The sequence below is a fragment of the Priapulus caudatus genome, unplaced genomic scaffold, assembly GCF_000485595.1.
Source record: "Priapulus caudatus unplaced genomic scaffold, Priapulus_caudatus-5.0.1 Scaffold195, whole genome shotgun sequence".
NCBI lineage: Eukaryota > Metazoa > Priapulida > Priapulimorpha > Priapulimorphida > Priapulidae > Priapulus > Priapulus caudatus.
The window spans coordinates 286,530-304,306 of record NW_014577256.1 but is presented as its reverse complement, the minus strand read 5'-3'; the positions used below and the strand labels follow the sequence as shown (position 1 = coordinate 304,306).

General features: G+C 40.8%; 2 protein-coding genes across 2 annotated transcripts; one reads left to right on the top strand and one right to left on the bottom strand.

Moving 5' to 3' along the window:
- Positions 1–2,169: 2,169 nt before the first annotated feature.
- LOC106807094 (endothelial differentiation-related factor 1-like) lies at positions 2,170–10,618 on the top strand. Its single transcript, XM_014809343.1, has 5 exons — positions 2,170–2,351; positions 6,142–6,212; positions 7,764–7,914; positions 9,526–9,619; positions 9,818–10,618. Exons 1-5 carry the CDS (start codon positions 2,274–2,276, stop codon positions 9,910–9,912), a joined length of 489 nt encoding a protein of 162 aa, XP_014664829.1. The 5' UTR covers positions 2,170–2,273; the 3' UTR covers positions 9,913–10,618.
- A 2,806-nt stretch (positions 10,619–13,424) lies between these two features.
- On the bottom strand, positions 13,425–17,119 carry LOC106807099 (proteasome subunit beta type-1-B-like; the record flags this gene model as incomplete). The annotated part of the gene is given in 5 exon segments (XM_014809353.1): positions 13,425–14,696; positions 15,448–15,554; positions 16,345–16,474; positions 16,642–16,723; positions 17,012–17,119. Coding segments are annotated over 5 exon segments (613 nt in total), but the record flags the coding sequence as incomplete, so codon positions are not given.
- Positions 17,120–17,777: the final 658 nt, after the last annotated feature.

The window sequence follows — 17,777 nt, the reverse complement described above, 5'->3', positions numbered from 1 at the left end:
AGCACAGAAACGTTGAGGGCTTTGGGGTTTAGTAATAACTAGACAGAGGGCACTCACGGAGAGTGCATACCTCCGCGAGCATGTAACATGTATGTGCCCGCTGGTGGCGGCTGCTGACTGACTCGCCTGCTGCTGCCTCGCCGCTCACTGGTGGCTGCTGCTGACTCGCCACTCGCTGACTCGACGCGCTATCGATTCGCCGCTCACTGGTGGCTGCTGCTGACTCGCCACTCGCTGACTCGACGCGCTATCGATCGCGCGGTGGCTACACACACACACGCGAGCGATTGCATGACCTCTGTTTGCGCGGAGGTAATAAATAAATAAAACAATCATATTGATCCAGGTTTGCAGTTTTTTTTTATTGGGCTAGAAAGGCTGCATAAAGTTCATTTTGGTCACTAATTTTGTCAAGTTTAATAGAGTCCAACCACGACAGTACTGCACCATACATGTAATAAAAGTGTGAAGTTGACATGTTCGATTGATCGAAATCCGCAGATAGCAACATTTGCCTTAAACTGGCTGAGCCATGCATGGCGATTGTCACTTGGTAACCTAGATGTTGCAAAACTAGATGGTTGCAGATTGCTGTTCAGATAATATGTATATTCCAGCGAAGAATGTTCGTTCACTCCTGCCTGGTTATGGGTCAAAGCCTATATTACATGTCATCAGGTGTCACGTCAACAACTGTTCTTTCAAGCGGTTAATCAATGTGTTGCTAATAATATTTCGTGTGATAGGTTTGAAAGTTACTCTGTTGCTGTATCGTGTGCTTGTGCATGCGCCTCTAAGCGTGTGTGTGCGCTATGTGGGAATTTCGTTGCTAGAAAATTACCTTCTAAAGTTCTCCCAATCATTATGATAAGGATTTATGAAGAATGGTGTCTCATAGTAAATTTCATGCATGATGTTACAAATAAATGGTCCTGGTTGCATTCTGTATGTGGTAAAAACTATGGTGTGTGATACCTTATTGCATGTACATTTTATTCACAGTTTCTGCAGCCAGTAATAAGCAACACAGCGTAGACAAAAACACAGCCAAACTAGATGCGGAAACAGAGGAGTTGCATCATGCAACCGTTGGCTTGGATGTGGGAAGAATTATTATGCAGGCGAGGCAGGCTAAAAACATGACACAGAAGGATCTTGCAACAGTAAGCATTGCAACTTAATTCATGTAAAGATGTCAAGAAAAAGATCTAGGAAGCATGGAAAGTAACTAAATTTGAGCTACTTTGAGCTTTTCTTTCTTGTTGCCTAATCCAAGAGCTATTGGTAATGATTTGCTAGTGACCATGAAAGTTGACAACGTCTACTTGCTTGGTTCATTGTGCACATTTGTCAATGATTTAATCTATCGATTTTCACTTGATGTTTGTAAAATATAACAGTGATAAAATAGTATTATCTCTTCATAAACTTTAAGAAAATTATACCATGGGCAACAATCTAACAGTACAAGCTCATTTTGTCGATGGCCAGTGAAATCTCTCATGCGGTTTAACTTTAAAAAACGTCATAATAACTCACTTTATGTAACATCTCAATTATTAGCTCATCTGACATAGTCAGATGCAGCTTGTAGAATCGCATGATCGTCCGTCCGTCCGTCCTAGGGTTAGGGTTAGGGTTAGGATTAGGGTTAGGGTTAGGGTTAGTCAGAAATAGCTAAACGAGCGAGGTCAAACAGAGGTCAGGGGGACATAGACCCTACCCAACTGACACTCATATTCCAATTTTCCCTATTTTAAAGGGTCAGCTGGCAAATCAGAGATCTCAACGACTAGTATGTGTTATGGAATGTAGTTTGTTATTATAGTATTATATTATGTATGAAATTATAGTTTGTGTTATGGAAAATGCAGCCACCTGTTTCAAGATTTGCAAATAAATCCACCTTATTAAATTCACTCTAACAATATTGCCGTTGACATCATGTTTATCTCTGATATGTCACAACGTGGTCACAACATGGGCGTTCTATAGAAACTTCCAGAATAATCTTTCTAACCTCTAATATCTGTAATATCTCTACGGGGCGTAGTCGACACGACAAACTGACAGCTATGGGTCCCCGCCCATCAAACGAAAGCGCATACTCACATTACCTTTACTCGGGTGAGTATGTATACACATACTGCCTACTGGTACTGCATACTGGTACTGTTCAACGATCAACCCTGGTACTGCTGCAGCTATTTCCACCCAAGCGTGGCAGACAAGCAGCTTGTATTTTCACACAAATTAAATTTATACCACTAAATATGGCAGAAATGGGATGGGATGAAGTCACTGTAATAAGGAAGCGGGCACCTAAAGCCAGTGCGATGAAGTCCCAGCAGGTAAGTACCGTAGTACGAACGTACCGGTACCTCACGTGTGACATATGAATGATGATGATGATGATGATGACGCGAACTGCGTGACATCTGCAGACTACAGTGTACACTAGCACGTGTGGTACTACTACTAACGCTTACGGCTAACTGGTTGTGCTACGTTTACAATTCCATAGGCCTACTACTACGCTACAATATTAGCAGTACATTACATCTACAGAGTACATTGTATTTTTGTTTCATGAAAAAGTGATACATCACGCATTCTAATTGATATACACTATACTGTACAGTCACTGAGTCTGAGAGGGTCTATGTCCCCCAGGCCAGGTTACTGCCGGAACGTACCCTGGGTACGGTCCGGTATATACCGGAACGTACCCTGGTACTAGGCCTATCGAATATGCCGGACCGTACCTCGCCTACTCCACCAACGAGTCTAGGGAGTCGCCTATGCCTACTCCCTAACCCTAACCCGAACCCTAACCATATCAGATAGTTACCAGGGTACGTTTCGGTATACCGGACTGTACCCAGGGTACGTTCTGGCAGTACCCTGGGGATCAACATAGGGTGCAAATCCACTAGCCCCTTAGGTATCACGAAGTGATGCACAGATTTCTGTGTATCAATCAATGATGCACAGACTTTCCGTATATCAAGGAATGATGCAAAAAAACCCTAACCCTAATCCTAACCCTAACCCTAACACACTTCGTGATACCTAAGCTTATACTTTATGACTTAGGGTTAGGGTAGGGTTTTTGCATCATTCCTTGATAATACGGAAAGTCTGTGCATCAGTTGATGATACACAGAAATCTGTGCATCACTTCGTGATACCTAAGGTGCCTAAAGTGGATTTGCGCCTCGACATAGACCCTATGAGCGTCACTGAGCTCAGTCAAGCTACACTATACCTGGCGGTGGTTTATTGTCAATGTCACTTGCCTGTACAACAGGCTGTTGACTGTTGTGCATCATGGCCTCGACTTCTTTTTAGGAGCACTAGCTTATTTGAAATTAGTCACGCTGGCCTCTTCTTGTGTTTGCCTTGGGTTGAAATTCACTGTCACTTGACTGCAGATTCCAGTCGCCACCTAGTAATAATTACATTTAGTGGTGATTTTGTTGGTTTTACCTATTTTTCTCTCAGAGAATAGAATATTAACTACACTACACTACAGCAACAAACAATCAACTGTACCGGTCCGTTCTGTATCAAAATCGCATCTCCTGGCCAGCTACACTGAAGGCTCGACTGGAGTTAGTCCAAGTTTGCCTGCTCTCTGTCTACAGTCTACACACAAAGTGAAAATTTTAAGTTTATGACTCTTGAAAGACCTAGGATCATGTTATGTGGACTTAGTTACCACTGATTTCTTGAAAGCTTCCATCACCCTAAGGGCAGCCTTGCAATAAATGCCCCAGATATTAATTTGATAAATAAAGCAGCACTCAGTAGCAGCAAGTTACTATGAGTATGAGCAAGCCAGCAGTTTTATTGATTCACTGTGGCTATTACATGTGGTGCTAGCTGTGCTATATATTGGTACTGAGCCAGTTATAGGTTCTTGTATATAGTCTTTTGGACTTTTGATATATATTATTGGAGCTAGACCTATAACAGCCTCTGGCTACGTATTTTCACTATGTACATACAAATGTACATAATATGACATTTTCACGTATTTCACCAAGTTACATCATTTATTGGTTATAACTTTCACCGCTGACTGTAAAAAAGGCATTATGCCTTTAATCATATAAGTAGCCTGTAGTACCGTAGATAACACAGGTATTCACTTCAGTGCTGCACAATTAATTGAGAAGATATTCCTTGTTCCTAAATTAATGTTCTAAACAGATGAAAAAATCAGTTTGCGGTATTTAATTCTGCCATTCCAATTTCTTAATTGGAATGAAATTATATATATTCAATAACATTAAGAACTTTAAAAAAATATAATGCAGGGTTTCTTCTGAGGGAAAATTAGACAACGCGGTAATGACCAGTTGGCGGAAAAAACGCACATGATGGATTTCAAAGGGCGTGCGCAGTAGGCACGAATTAGTGGATTCAAAGGCAGCCGCGGGAGGGGGGGGGGGCCAGCAAAATTTAAAAAATTGAAATGTCTTAGACTGCATTTGAGGGCCACGCCCGAAAATAAAATTTCACTCTTTTAGTTTAAATCTACCTCTGCGTTAAGGCAAGACCCACCAATGTCTCAGGCTGCGCATTTCGCGTCTGCACACATTCTCAATCACTCCCGCATGCCCTACGCATTCTCACGCATTCACGCAAAAGAAAAAAAAGGGGAAAAAGCAGCCGCGAGCACCTTTTGGTTACCCACGTTAGTGGATAGTTGGGCACAATCGGGCATCGTGCTTGCTGGCATGGGCGAGCGAGTGATTGATGTATGGGGGGGGGGGGAGAGCAAACTGATTGTTGCTGGTGAATTTCACTACAGCATTTTCCATGTATATAGTCAGAAAGCACGTGGTGAATTCTTGTATTTTGGGAATGACATATTTTGACAAATGCAGTTAATACAGGAACATTTTCACAACCAGGCGTTGTTAAAATTTGACAACCGGTGCGTCCGCAGTGCCTCCTATGTAAGAAGAATACCATACCCTGTAATGAAAAGTTGTATTATTATTATTGAATAATTTTGTTCCGGCCCGCGACGGGAAGTCCGGCGGGGGATACTATGGTTTCATGTCTCCCCAGCCGCTGGAGCCGCTCCGCTCTGGCCGCAGAGAATTTCCTTCCCCTGTTATAACTCGTGATCCCTAATGACAGCGTGCGGACCAAACTTGTATGCTTACACATCTTGGGGAGAAGCGTGTGCAGAGTACCAAACGCAGTCACTTGCGACCTTTATTATTTGTCCTTTACATTGACCTTGATCATTGATTTCCCTTCCGCCTCTCTAACTCGGCCCCTAAGTTCGACCTAGCGCTACCAACACTTGGTATACTTACACATCTTGAGGGGAGAAGGTGAGCAGCGTACCAAAACAAGTCCACTGCGACCTTATTTGACCTTTACCTTGACCTTGATCAATATTTCTCTTCCACTCTCTGTCGCCGCCCTAATGACTAGCGCTTACCAAACCTTGTATACTTACACTCTTGGGAGGAAGGTGAGGAGCGTACATAAAACCAGGTCACTGCGACCTTTATTTGAATTACTTTGACCTTGGATCATATTTCCCTTCCGCTCTTCCTACTCGGCCCCATAATTGACCTAGCGCTACCAAAACCTAGGTACTTACGACGCTTTATTTGGGCCTTTACCTTTGACCTGATTATAATTTCCTTTCCGCTCTAATAACTCGGCCCCTAAATTGACCTAGCGCTACCAACTTGGTATACTTACAACATCTTGGGCGAGAAGGTGCTGTCGCGTACCAAAACCAAGGTCACTACGACCTTTATTTGACCTTTACATTGCACCTTGAATACATAGTTTCTCTCCGCTCTATAACCTCGGGGGGGGCCCTCTAATGAGATGGCGCAGGCGCGACAACTTGGTATACTTACACATCTTGGGGAGAAGGTGTGTCGCGTTACCGGAAACCAAGTCACTGGCAACCTTTATTTGACATTGACCTTGACCTTGACCTCATTCATATTTCCCTTCCGCTCTATAACTCGGCCCTAATTGACCTAGCGCGACCAAACTTCGTATACTTACACATCTTGGGGAGAACACGGGGGATACATGTAGTTGGCGACAACTGCCCATTCTAGTTTATTTATTTGTTTCTATCATGTTATATTTCAGGCAGTTAATGTAGCTCAGAGACAGGGAGTGCCTATTGACACCCAGAAAAAATGTAAGTTTTACAAGATACAGTAATACATTATGTATGTTTGTGACATCAAAATGTGTAAAACTAATCACGTTTCCCCACTGACTTCATGTTGGACATGTAGTAGATAATTATACACATCCACATGCATGCACACAAACGCGCACTCACTCACTCATTCAATCACTGCCTCACTCGCTGAATCAATCACTCACTCAATCATTTACTCATTCACATATGCACACACGCACGCATGCACACACACACACACCCTCCCTAACTACATAAATAACTAGACAGAGGGCACTCACGGAGAGTGCATACCTCCGCGAGCATGTAACATGTATGTGCCCGCTGGTGGTGGCTGCTGACTGACTCGCCTGCTGCTGCCTCGCCGCTCACTGGTGGTGCTGCTGACTCGCGCCACTCGCTGACTCGACGCGCTATCGATCGCGCCACCCGCTCGCTGACTCTAGTTTCAGTTTTAGTTGCAGTTTCTAGTAGTTCTAGCTGTAGTAGTAGAATCGCTGAAATATTGATTGTTGCGCGCAAGCGAGCGAGCTGCTGCTGACTCGACGCCCTAAGGCGAGCTGGTGCTGAATCGATAGCTGCTGGCTACACACACACACGAACACACACACGAACACATCACACGAGAGGGATCACATTACCTCCCTGCAACTCCGTTGCGCGGAGGTAACTAGACAGAGGGCACTCACGGAGAGTGCATACCTCCGCGAGCATGTAACATGTATGTGCTCGCTGGTGGCGGGGTCTGACTGACTCGCCGCTCACTGGTGGCTGCTGCTGACTCGCCACTCGCTGACTCGACGCGCTATCGATCGCGCGGTGGCTACACACACACACGCGAGCGATTGCATGACCTCTGTTTGCGGCGAGGTAATAAATAAATAAAACAATCATATTGATCCAGGTTTGCAGTTTTTTTTTATTGGGCTAGAAAGGCTGCATAAAGTTCATTTTGGTCACTAATTTTGTCAAGTTTAATAGAGTCCAACCACGACAGTACTGCACCATACATGTAAATAAAGTGTGAAGTTGACATGTTCGATTGATCAAAATCCGCAGATAGCAACATTTGCCTTAAACTGGCTGAGCATGCATGACGATTGTCACTTGGTAACCTAGATGTTGCAAAACTAGATGGTTGCAGATTGCTGTTCAGATAATATGTATATTCCAGCGAAGAATGTTCGTTCACTCCTGCCTGGTTATGGGTCAAAGCCTATATTACATGTCATCAGGTGTCACGTCAACAACTGTTCTTTCAAGCGGTTAATCAATGTGTTGCTAATAATATTTCGTGTGATAGGTTTGAAAGTTACTCTGTTGCTGTATCGTGTGCTTGTGCATGCGCCTCTAAGCGTGTGTGTGCGCTATGTGGGAATTTTGTTGCTAGAAAATTACCTTCTTTCTCCCAATCATTATGATAAGGATTTATGAAGAATGGTGTCTCATAGTGAATTTCATGCATGATGTTACAAATAAATGGTCCTGGTTGCATTCTGTATGTGGTAAAAACTATGGTGTGTGATACCTTATTGCATGTACATTTTATTCACAGTTTCTGCAGCAGTAATAAGCAACACAGCGTAGACAAAAACACAGCCAAACTAGATGCGGAAACAGAGGAGTTGCATCATGCAACCGTTGGCTTGGATGTGGGAAGAATTATTATGCAGGCGAGGCAGGCTAAAAACATGACACAGAAGGATCTTGCAACAGTAAGCATTGCAACTTAATTCATGTAAAGATGTCAAGAAAAAATCTAGGAAGCATGGAAAGTAACTAAATTTGAGCTACTTGAGCTTTTCTTTCTTGTTGCCTAATCCAAGAGCTATTGGTAATGATTTGCTAGTGACCATGAAAGTTGACAACGTCTACTTGCTTGGTTCATTGTGCACATTTGTCAATGATTTAATCTATCGATTTTCACTTGATGTTTGTAAAATATAACAGTGATAAAATAGTATTATCTCTTCATAAACTTTAAGAAATTATACCATGGGCAACAATCTAACAGTACAAGCTCATTTTGTCGATGGCCAGTGAAATCTCTCATGCGGTTTAACTTTAAAAAACGTCATAATAACTCACTTTATGTAACATCTCAATTATTAGCTCATCTGACATAGTCAGATGCAGCTTGTAGAATCGCATGATCGTCCGTCCGTCCGTCCGTTCGTCCGTCCGTCCGTCCGTCCGTGCGTCAACAGTTGGGCACAAATCTTAACCGCTTGACGTACGGTCACGATATTCGGCACATCGGGGGGGGATCGTCAAAACGAGTTGGGATGTCGAAGCTGGGGGTCAAAGGTCAAAGGTCAAGAGGTGTAAAAGAAGGGGGAACATTCACTCCTTAACTTAAGGTATAGGGAGGAAATGCAGAATTGCGGCACAAAATCTAAACGGCTCGACCTAGGCTCGTGATAGTCGGTGTATAGCATCATGGTAGGAAAAGCCATCACTGTGCCGAAATTGGAAGTCAAAGGTCAATGGGCACAGGGCAGATTTTAGACATTTTCTGAGGACATGGTCTGATGGAGCGATTGAAAAACTTTTTTGTTTCAGCGGTGACCTAGCATTTTTATGGCTTTATTGAAAGGACCATGAAATGTACCTTCTGCTGACATGTGAAGAGTAAGTGTCGGATAACCTTTTGACCCTCAAGAGGAGGGTTAAACATGGATTTGTTGACTGTCTGTTAGAAAGAATTTGACTGCCGGCTTGTTTGCTAGTAGAATTTATACATGCCTGGATGTATGAGGCTACAATGTCACAGTGAAATTTCAAAAGCTAAATTTGGTTGAAGAAGGTTTATGCTCCTTAAATCGTATAATTTCTATGGCATTCTGTACTGTCAGTATGTTAAATGTAACGTATGCCACTGCCAGTGGCCACTGCCAGTGCATGTTTTGGTGGTACTGTGTAGTTTTTGCCTGCGTTAATTAGTTACAGGTTGCAGCTCTCTATTGCAGCCTGTAGGCTTGTCTAGTCCTAGTCTGTCTTGCAAATAGTTGTTGCTACTACGTACGATGGGAGCTTCCATCTTTAATCTGAAGACACTTAAACGTATGCGCCATCTCGTGGCAACTTTCATAACGATCCCAACGAACATTCCTTTGAGAAGATTCCTGATACCATCCCTGTGCATTCCACTGTTTCGGCATGTATGTGAACACATTTGGGACTAACAGGGTTTACTAGAATCCCACCACTCCACCACAGAGTCACCGCAGTAGACGTTAGATGAGCGCTGTCGCTCCGCGGCACTTGTATTTACAGTTACAAATGACAGACTTCCCTTTTACGAATTATGTTATGTTGTTCCACAGAAAATCAATGAAAAACAACAAGTGGTGAATGAATATGAGCAGGCCAAGGCAATTCCCAACCAAGCAGTTTTGGCAAAGATGGAAAGGATCCTAGGTATCTTCATCTGTAGATCTATATACATTTACAGAGTATCAGATTGTCTATATAAATCTAATTTAGTATTGTCACCTGTGTGCAATTAAGGTAATAATCATATTCAAATACATTAATCTACCCTTCATTCAGTTACAAGTAAGGCACCTAATGCTACTTATATGTACCAATGCCACCATTGAATGATTTCATTTGCAGGAGTAAAGTTGCGAGGAAAAGATAAAGGCAAGCCATTTATTGATAAGCATGAAAAGAAAGATGCTCCTGCTGCCAAAGGTGGCAAAAAGAAATGAAGTGGGGCCTTCCTGCTTCTGGAAACAGAGTGGTGGGTCTCCAGTACTTGTTTATGGATTTCAATGCATTCACTATTAGGTACCTCTATGTGGTTCACTATTACCTCCTTCTATTCTACAGGGAGAGGACTCTTGGCAACCTTATGGGTATTTGTTTGTGAACCAGTTCGGTGACATTGGTACCTACTCCTTCCATACAATAATTGAGTCTAACCTAGTTTCACAACTCTTTCAAAAATTGTAAAACATGTACAGTGTGATGCATTTACATATGAATTTATAATGCTTTGGATTATGATTTGTACCATGTATCTCATACAGCAACATTAAATGTATGAAACTACACTATTGATCCCATCGATTGCTTAAAATATTGTTTATATAATGCAGTGGTTGTAAACGGTAATTTAAACTGTTTACAGATATACAATAGACTGTATATGTTAAATACAAGCTTTAAAAAGCAGTGGTATCAATTTTTAATAAATCATCTGAAACTAATTTTTCAAGTGGTAATAATTTTAGCATTAGTTGGTGTGCTCTTAAAATAACTGTAAACCATATATCTTTCTTATCAATGAGTTTAAAGTATCAGATCAGTAGCTTAGCAGACACCATTATGTTTTCTACACATTAATGCATATAATTGCAATCTTGTTTCTGCTTCTGGTATAGGAATATTTATAAATAAAGTTTATAAAACCAAGAAGTGTTTTCTGGCTATTGTAATAAGGAAGGGAAAGTCCTATGCACACAGGCTGGTCTGCATCCAGGTCCAAGGTATCCTAAAGAGCAATTGGTAGTTATCAAGACAATATCTTGTCTTCATTACTCTTAAGCAGAAAATGGAAAGATATACTATAAATGAATGTTTTTTTTAACCAAACAAGAATTTAAACGTACACGGTACTGTGAACGTTTTGACATCTGTCAGATGTCTTGATCACTACGATAATGGCAGTGATTCGATTACTTGCCACCAGATGGAGGTGTGGTTAGTAAATGGTCCCAGATGTGGCCAGAGGCTCAGCTTGTAACTCCCTTCCACAGGCACTTGGAACGTTTCAATAAAAAAAATAATGGTAAATAAACACGAAATGTATTTACTACCAAAGTCTTAATGTTTCTCTACTCTATTTCGCCTATTATTGCCGATAATTACCCGTAAATGCCGGTCAAATGCTCATCTGCAACACGTCAAGTACACCGCACGCATGCCCTGTGCACAAACAACATGAATAAGAGAGATCTCTCTTATTTACGGGTTTACGTAGTGTTGTCAATCGGTTGGAATTTCGTAATCGATCATCGGTTGGACCCAAGTAACCGATGATCGGTTACTCAGGGGGTGTTGAATGCCTGCGTGTGCGTAACGTCGTGTGCATGTATGTGCTTGTTTAGCCCTGTTTACTGTTTGTTTTGCACTGTTTACTACTGTGTGTATAATACATGTATGCTAATAAAGGATAACTTGTATAGTAGTGATGATATCTCTGATTCTTCTTGTTCAAGTTTTTCAAGTTTTTTCTTTTCGAGTTTAGTTCAGTTCGATTAAATTGATTATGGATTTTGATAACCAAGCGCTTGGTTCGAGCCACTGTTCAACCGATGATCGAGTATAATCGATGATCGTGACATCACTAAGCGCTTGGTTCGAGCCACTGTTCAACCGATGATCGAGTATAATCGATGATCGTGTGACATCACTAGGTTTACGGGTACGCATTTACGGTTATTATAGGCAATAATAGGCGAAATAGAGTAGAGAAACGTTAAGACTTTGGTAGTAAATACATTTCATGTTTATTTACCATTATTTTTTTATTGAGACGTTCCAATGCTGTTGCTCTTCCGGATCCAAAAGGCCTCTTTAATCCAATGGTTGTTTCGGCTGGATTCTTTATCGACGATCTTGCCATTGGATATAATAGTTAAATTGGTCTACGTGGTCGGTGATCGTAGATATGTTCAAATCACCTGTCGATGCTTTCCTTTGAGCACGAGTGAACTTTTTGCTTTCGTCTGTGTTGACGTCCTTGATGATGTGTTCTTTGAAACGAGTGTCTAGTTTGCGCCCTGTCTCACTGATATAAACTTTTTCGCAGTTGCCACACGGGATACGGTAAACACAATTGATAGTGTTCAATGGTTTCGGTTTGTCCTTCGGGCGGACTAGGACCTGTTTGATAGTTCTGTGGGGTTTGCATGTTGTTCCTACCCTCGCCTTACGAAAGTACCGTTGTACCCTTTCGGTTACACCTATGTACGGAAGAATCACCATCCCCTTCGCCTGTGTGACGACATCTTTCTTTCTGACAATCGATTTCTCTTTGGCTTTACCCTTGTCACTGCATGTCTACTCTGGTAAAGACCCAATCCGGATAGTTAGTTTCTAAGGGCTGATTTTACGTGCTCCTCTTCTACTAGTCTATCCCTCTCGTCTGTGACTAGAATGTTCTTACAGTCCATGAGTGTACGTACTACTGACTTCTTATGTTCCAGTAAATGGTGCGAATGGAAGTTCAAATATTGGTCGGTATGCGTAGCTTTACGATACACTTATAGTTTCATACTACCATCCTCCTCTTTAGTGATGCGCATGTCCAAAAGGGTATCTAGTTATCTTTTTCCATCTCGTAAGCGTATTTGATGTTCCCGGTGTCATCTATCGAGTTCAGGTGTTCCGAGAGTTTATCGACTGTTCCTCTTTTTATGACTTCTAGTATGTCATCTACGTACCTGACCCACAGCATTGACCTGATGTCTTCCGGCGCTGTACTATTGCCGTCTGTTCGAGCCACGCCATGTATAAGTTGGCAACTATTGGTGACACTGGACTTCCCATGGCTATTCCGAATTTTTGACTGTAGATTTGTTCTCTGAATTGGAAATGTGGTGTTCAAGATGAAATCCAGGAGTTCAGTTATGTCCTCCACTGTTAGGTTAGTTCTCTTCTTTAGTGACTTATCTTCTATCAGTCTCGTTTCGATTATGTTGATTGCATCTCTGATCGGAGTGTTGGTAAAAGGAGACACCACGCTATAGGAATTGAGGATTTCATCTGGAGCAAGACTTAAATTGGTGAGCTTCAATGCTAGGTCTCTCGAGTTTTGTATGTTGTGGACTGTTTATCCTACCAATGGACCCAAAATATCGGCTAGGCTTCTCGACACGTTGTAACCTATCGAGCCGGGGTAATCATCGACCGGTCTGTACGGGTATCCCCTTTTGTGAATTTTCGGGCATGCAGTAAATACGAGGTACATTTTCTGCGGTCGGGTACAGCAATTTATACTGAGTCTCCAGGTCTTTTGTCCTCTCTTTTGAGGCGTTGTAAGATGTAATGAGGTTGCGTTTGTATTTTGCCGTGGGATCACTGCTTCCAAGTTCTGTCAAGGTATTCCAGTTCTTGGAAAGGTATATTACAGGTGGTCTCAATTGTTAGTGTAGATAAAACAATTTATACTGGACATGCTACAATAAATATAGTCTATATAAAGATGAATAACAAGTTACAGTACTGGTACAGGAGACAGTTTATTATTTAATTTACATGTGCCATAAACAACACAATACGATTCAGAGAATTTGAGAAAGAGTATGTAAGATTATATTGCCTGAATGACACCATTTGAAAACACCGGTTACCTTTTTATTGAAATTTGTTTTTTGGTAACATACATTCACATGTTAAAGAATGTAATTTAATTCATCATTTTAGAAAATGATGTAAAAAATAGCTGGATATGCTATGTGTGCATGAACAATCTTAACGGCAGAAATTAATCATACCCTTTACGTATTTACCTGGTTATATTGCATGAAAAACGAGTCTATCATAAATCGTGCAACGTTACAATGTGACACATACAGAGTGTCAATTCAGTAGTGTACTATGGCATGGCTGTGTATTATCCTGCTGTCTGCAGCTGTTTAGCATGGAGTCTCATATTTCTTAATACTTTGACACATACGCCTAGTATTTTCAAAACAATATTTAGTAAAACCCTTGCAGTGTATCGCATTACTACAGTTGCTTAATTTTACACACACACACATTGAGATATTATCAGGATTGAATATAAACAAATTGTGTTTTTATCCACTCCATGTAATATACTATCTTAGCATTAAGCTGCATTGCTTGCTAGAACAAGACTAACTGCAATACCCTATCAGTTTCCTAACATGATCTATGACGTGATACGCATCAAATATCTCGCCTACAGGGGGGAATTACATTGCAGATCTGACCTACCCAAACTTTACAGGGCACTGAAAAAGCTCGCATACTTCTATCATCCATGGACTAGGGCATGCATCTTTATTGTCTTTTAGTTGCTATAGCTGGTATGGCTTACAAACATAGTAGGGAAGGGAAAGGCAGTTTATCTCACTGTATGGAGCAAGAAATGCAGATTAATACACCATAATATATATTACCTCGACTATGCAAGTAAAATCACACAATTCTATTGCAACATGGTCTTTTACCACACAGTATTAACATTTTGACCCTACCCGCTTTATAATAGACTTGTTCTTCATTGCATGACAGTAAATAATTCTCTAACCAAAGACCTCACAAACCTCGTACACTAATCTCCCCGCAGGAGAAACTTTTCACTTTTCACGCCATCCTTTGTAATAACATGTAGTACAATGGCATCGCCTGTGTAAATGTCTCGCTCAGCAGCAGAGATGAACACGTCCTTAACAAGGGCAACAGCTTTATCTTTGCTCACTGCAACCTTGTCAGCTGCTTGCATGTTCTTAAAGCCGATCTGTTTGATTGAAAACACATGATTCACATATTGGCCCCTTTGGATTCCTACAAGTTAGACTGGGCAACAGCCAAATATATAAAGGTAGTAATTTCTTGATGTGGCAGGAAGATACATTTTTGGAATTTATTTTGTTACACCTGCCTTATCACCACAGTATGATGATCATTTTTGTTCTGTAAACATTAAATTAAAAAGCTACAGTAGTAAACCCTTGTTTCCTCAGTTTGTGAAAAATAAATCAATTCATCAAATATAATATAATACAATTAGATGGGCTAGTGCGAAAATCTTGGTATTCAGTTGTGCATGTAATAGAGGAGAAATTCCAAGGCTAGAAAAATTTGCTTTTGTTTTATTTCATTCATGCACACGATCGCAATGGTTATGGTAAGCCATGATGGATGGTATTAAAAGGGGAGCATTACCGTAGATATAAGACATTTTTAATGCATTGCACGCCTTGGGTTAAATCAGGCCTAAACTATGCTACATGCAGAATCTCGTAGTTCAACGTTTACTATTATGGGCCAACTTACCTAGAAGAGGAGAGAATGTAGTGTATTAATACTACTCTGATTGCCAGTTAGTATCATTTCACTGTTCATTGTACCAGAGTGCATTGCACAAAGATTTGAATACATTGTGTTTCGAGTGTTGGTTAAATCCGTCAGTTCATTTGATACAACTCTAGTGATTATAGTTTAATCTGACAATAAAAACATTACACTTATAGAAGTGAAGAACTAACCTGGTTGTCTAGGAGAGGCTGAAGCATGGAGCTGGCAGACCCTCCAGCACGGTAGGATTCTCTTTCGTAGGAACCAACCGGATCAAAGCTGTACACACATCCCTTCCCTGCAAATTTAATGTGTCACAGTTTCACTTCTGTCCCAATATTTCTTCACAGACATTTGTTGCTCAACTCTATCATTTTGATAACAGTTTAGGATTCTCATGTGCCAATGTTATTACCTAATTAAAGGGATGCTTTCCCCTAGAATTTTATAGTATATTATGATGGTAAATGCATAAATAATATCATATACCTACAAATTTCTATAATCGTGCATTTACGTTTGTCATAAAACAATATTGCATTTCGAAATCTTCATTTTTGGGCGCTGACATGACACCCGCGATTGTGCTACCACCCTGAAAAAGTTGCGCATTTTCCAATTTATTTTGCACGTTACAGACCGAGGGCTAATCACAAAAGTGCAATTATATTTATACCTAGATGCTATTTAACCGAACGATGTTTAATTTAGGACAAATTCGTCCATATTATAACTGAAACTAAGTATTGTTTTTAAGATATTGCAATCCTTCTGGTTCTTAAATCAATAAATAAGAAACACCCTCGGTCTGTAGCCTGCAGCCGAAACATTGCTTTGCGCAACTTTTTCGGTGGATGCGCTGCCAGCGGCACCACCGTCGCAAGCAACGGGATAGCCATCAGTTTTAAAACTTTTTTTTAAAATAATTCTAATGTATATTGAACGATAAAACTTTTTATGTAGCGCAATTTTAAGCTATTTCAACTGACAATATCCAAAGAACCTAGAGTAATGTATCCATTTTTAAATTCTACTAACTTCCGGTAAATCAGGCCAACAGAAATCACTGTAACATACTAGGTACGTACCATCCGAATCGAGTCCAGCAATGATGTTGTAAGTGTAATAAGGAAAAAACCTTCTGTAGTACAACATCGTAGACAACATCGCTGCAATTGCAGATGTGGACATTTGCTTATGGTGTTCATGCTGATACATCTGTGTGGATAATGCAAAAAATCTGTACTGTAGATGGTTATTTGCCAGGTATAGTAAATATGGCAAAGTTAACTGTCAGCATTTTTTGCAATTTAATCTTTTACAATAAATCATGTGTAAGCTATATTTTCACAACTTTTTGGCATATGACAGTAACAAAACAGTACCTTTAATCGTGTCTCAAGATGTTTTGTGACTGTGAGTACGTCGCCATGAAATCCACAACTACCAAGAATAGTGCTTCCAGTCCTATATAGGAATGCAAATGATTTACCTTAGCAAATGAGAGACTGACAAGCATATAATACAAACTCCAGTATCAACTTACATATGATAAACATTAACACAATATATGACAAAATCATTTGAACAGAAGGTAAAACAATAATTAAATGTCATAACTCTAGGCTTATTTTAACAGTTATATCATTTGCCTGTAGTCACATGCACAATTGGACCTTAACACAGCCAATTATATACACGCGAATTCTTTATCACTCGTTTCACGAATTCAACTATTGTGACACCAATACCTACAATTGGTATGTTTTTGGACTATCTCTAGAATGGATGACAAAGCCTTCACTCAGACGAGTATCTGATGCAATCACCGAATAATCCTCACCAGCAATCGCTAATACTGTCCTACAATGAAAATATATTTAATTACAAGACATGCATATTGCTAACTTAGTTTGTTACAAGATTTTTCCGACATGCAAGTCTTCATGGTCACTGGCACACATAATTGGTCACTGTACATAATTATTTGGGTCAGAACCGTCAGATGTAGCTTGGGAGCGAAAATTTTGTTATTTATTATTGCAAAGCTAGTGTTACATGAATTGCTCTATTAAGCCACTGTATGTTTTATGATTTTTCCAGTTGCTAGTTGTGCTACCAGGGTCTATGTCTCCCTGGGTACTGCCAGAACGTACCCTGGGTACGGTCCGGTATACCGGAACTTACCCTGGTACTATATAATATGCCGGACCGTACCTCGCCTACTCCACTAACGAGTCTAGGGAGTCGCCTACGCCTACTCCCTAACCCTAACCATATCAGATAGTTACCCGGGTACGTTCCGGCAGTACCCAGGGAGACATAGACCTTATCTGCGCTAGTTGTGATCACCATTTGCCTTTCTTGGTTGCACCCCAGCTGCTATTTGTTGTGTATCAGAGTCTAGGTGCTCTCAGTTACTATCAGTTTGGCCCAGAAACCTGGCCATTATTGATTGACAAGGCTTGCTTGGGCTGCCCTAATGGTCATGTTAATGGCATGTGTTACTATATTTACCAAT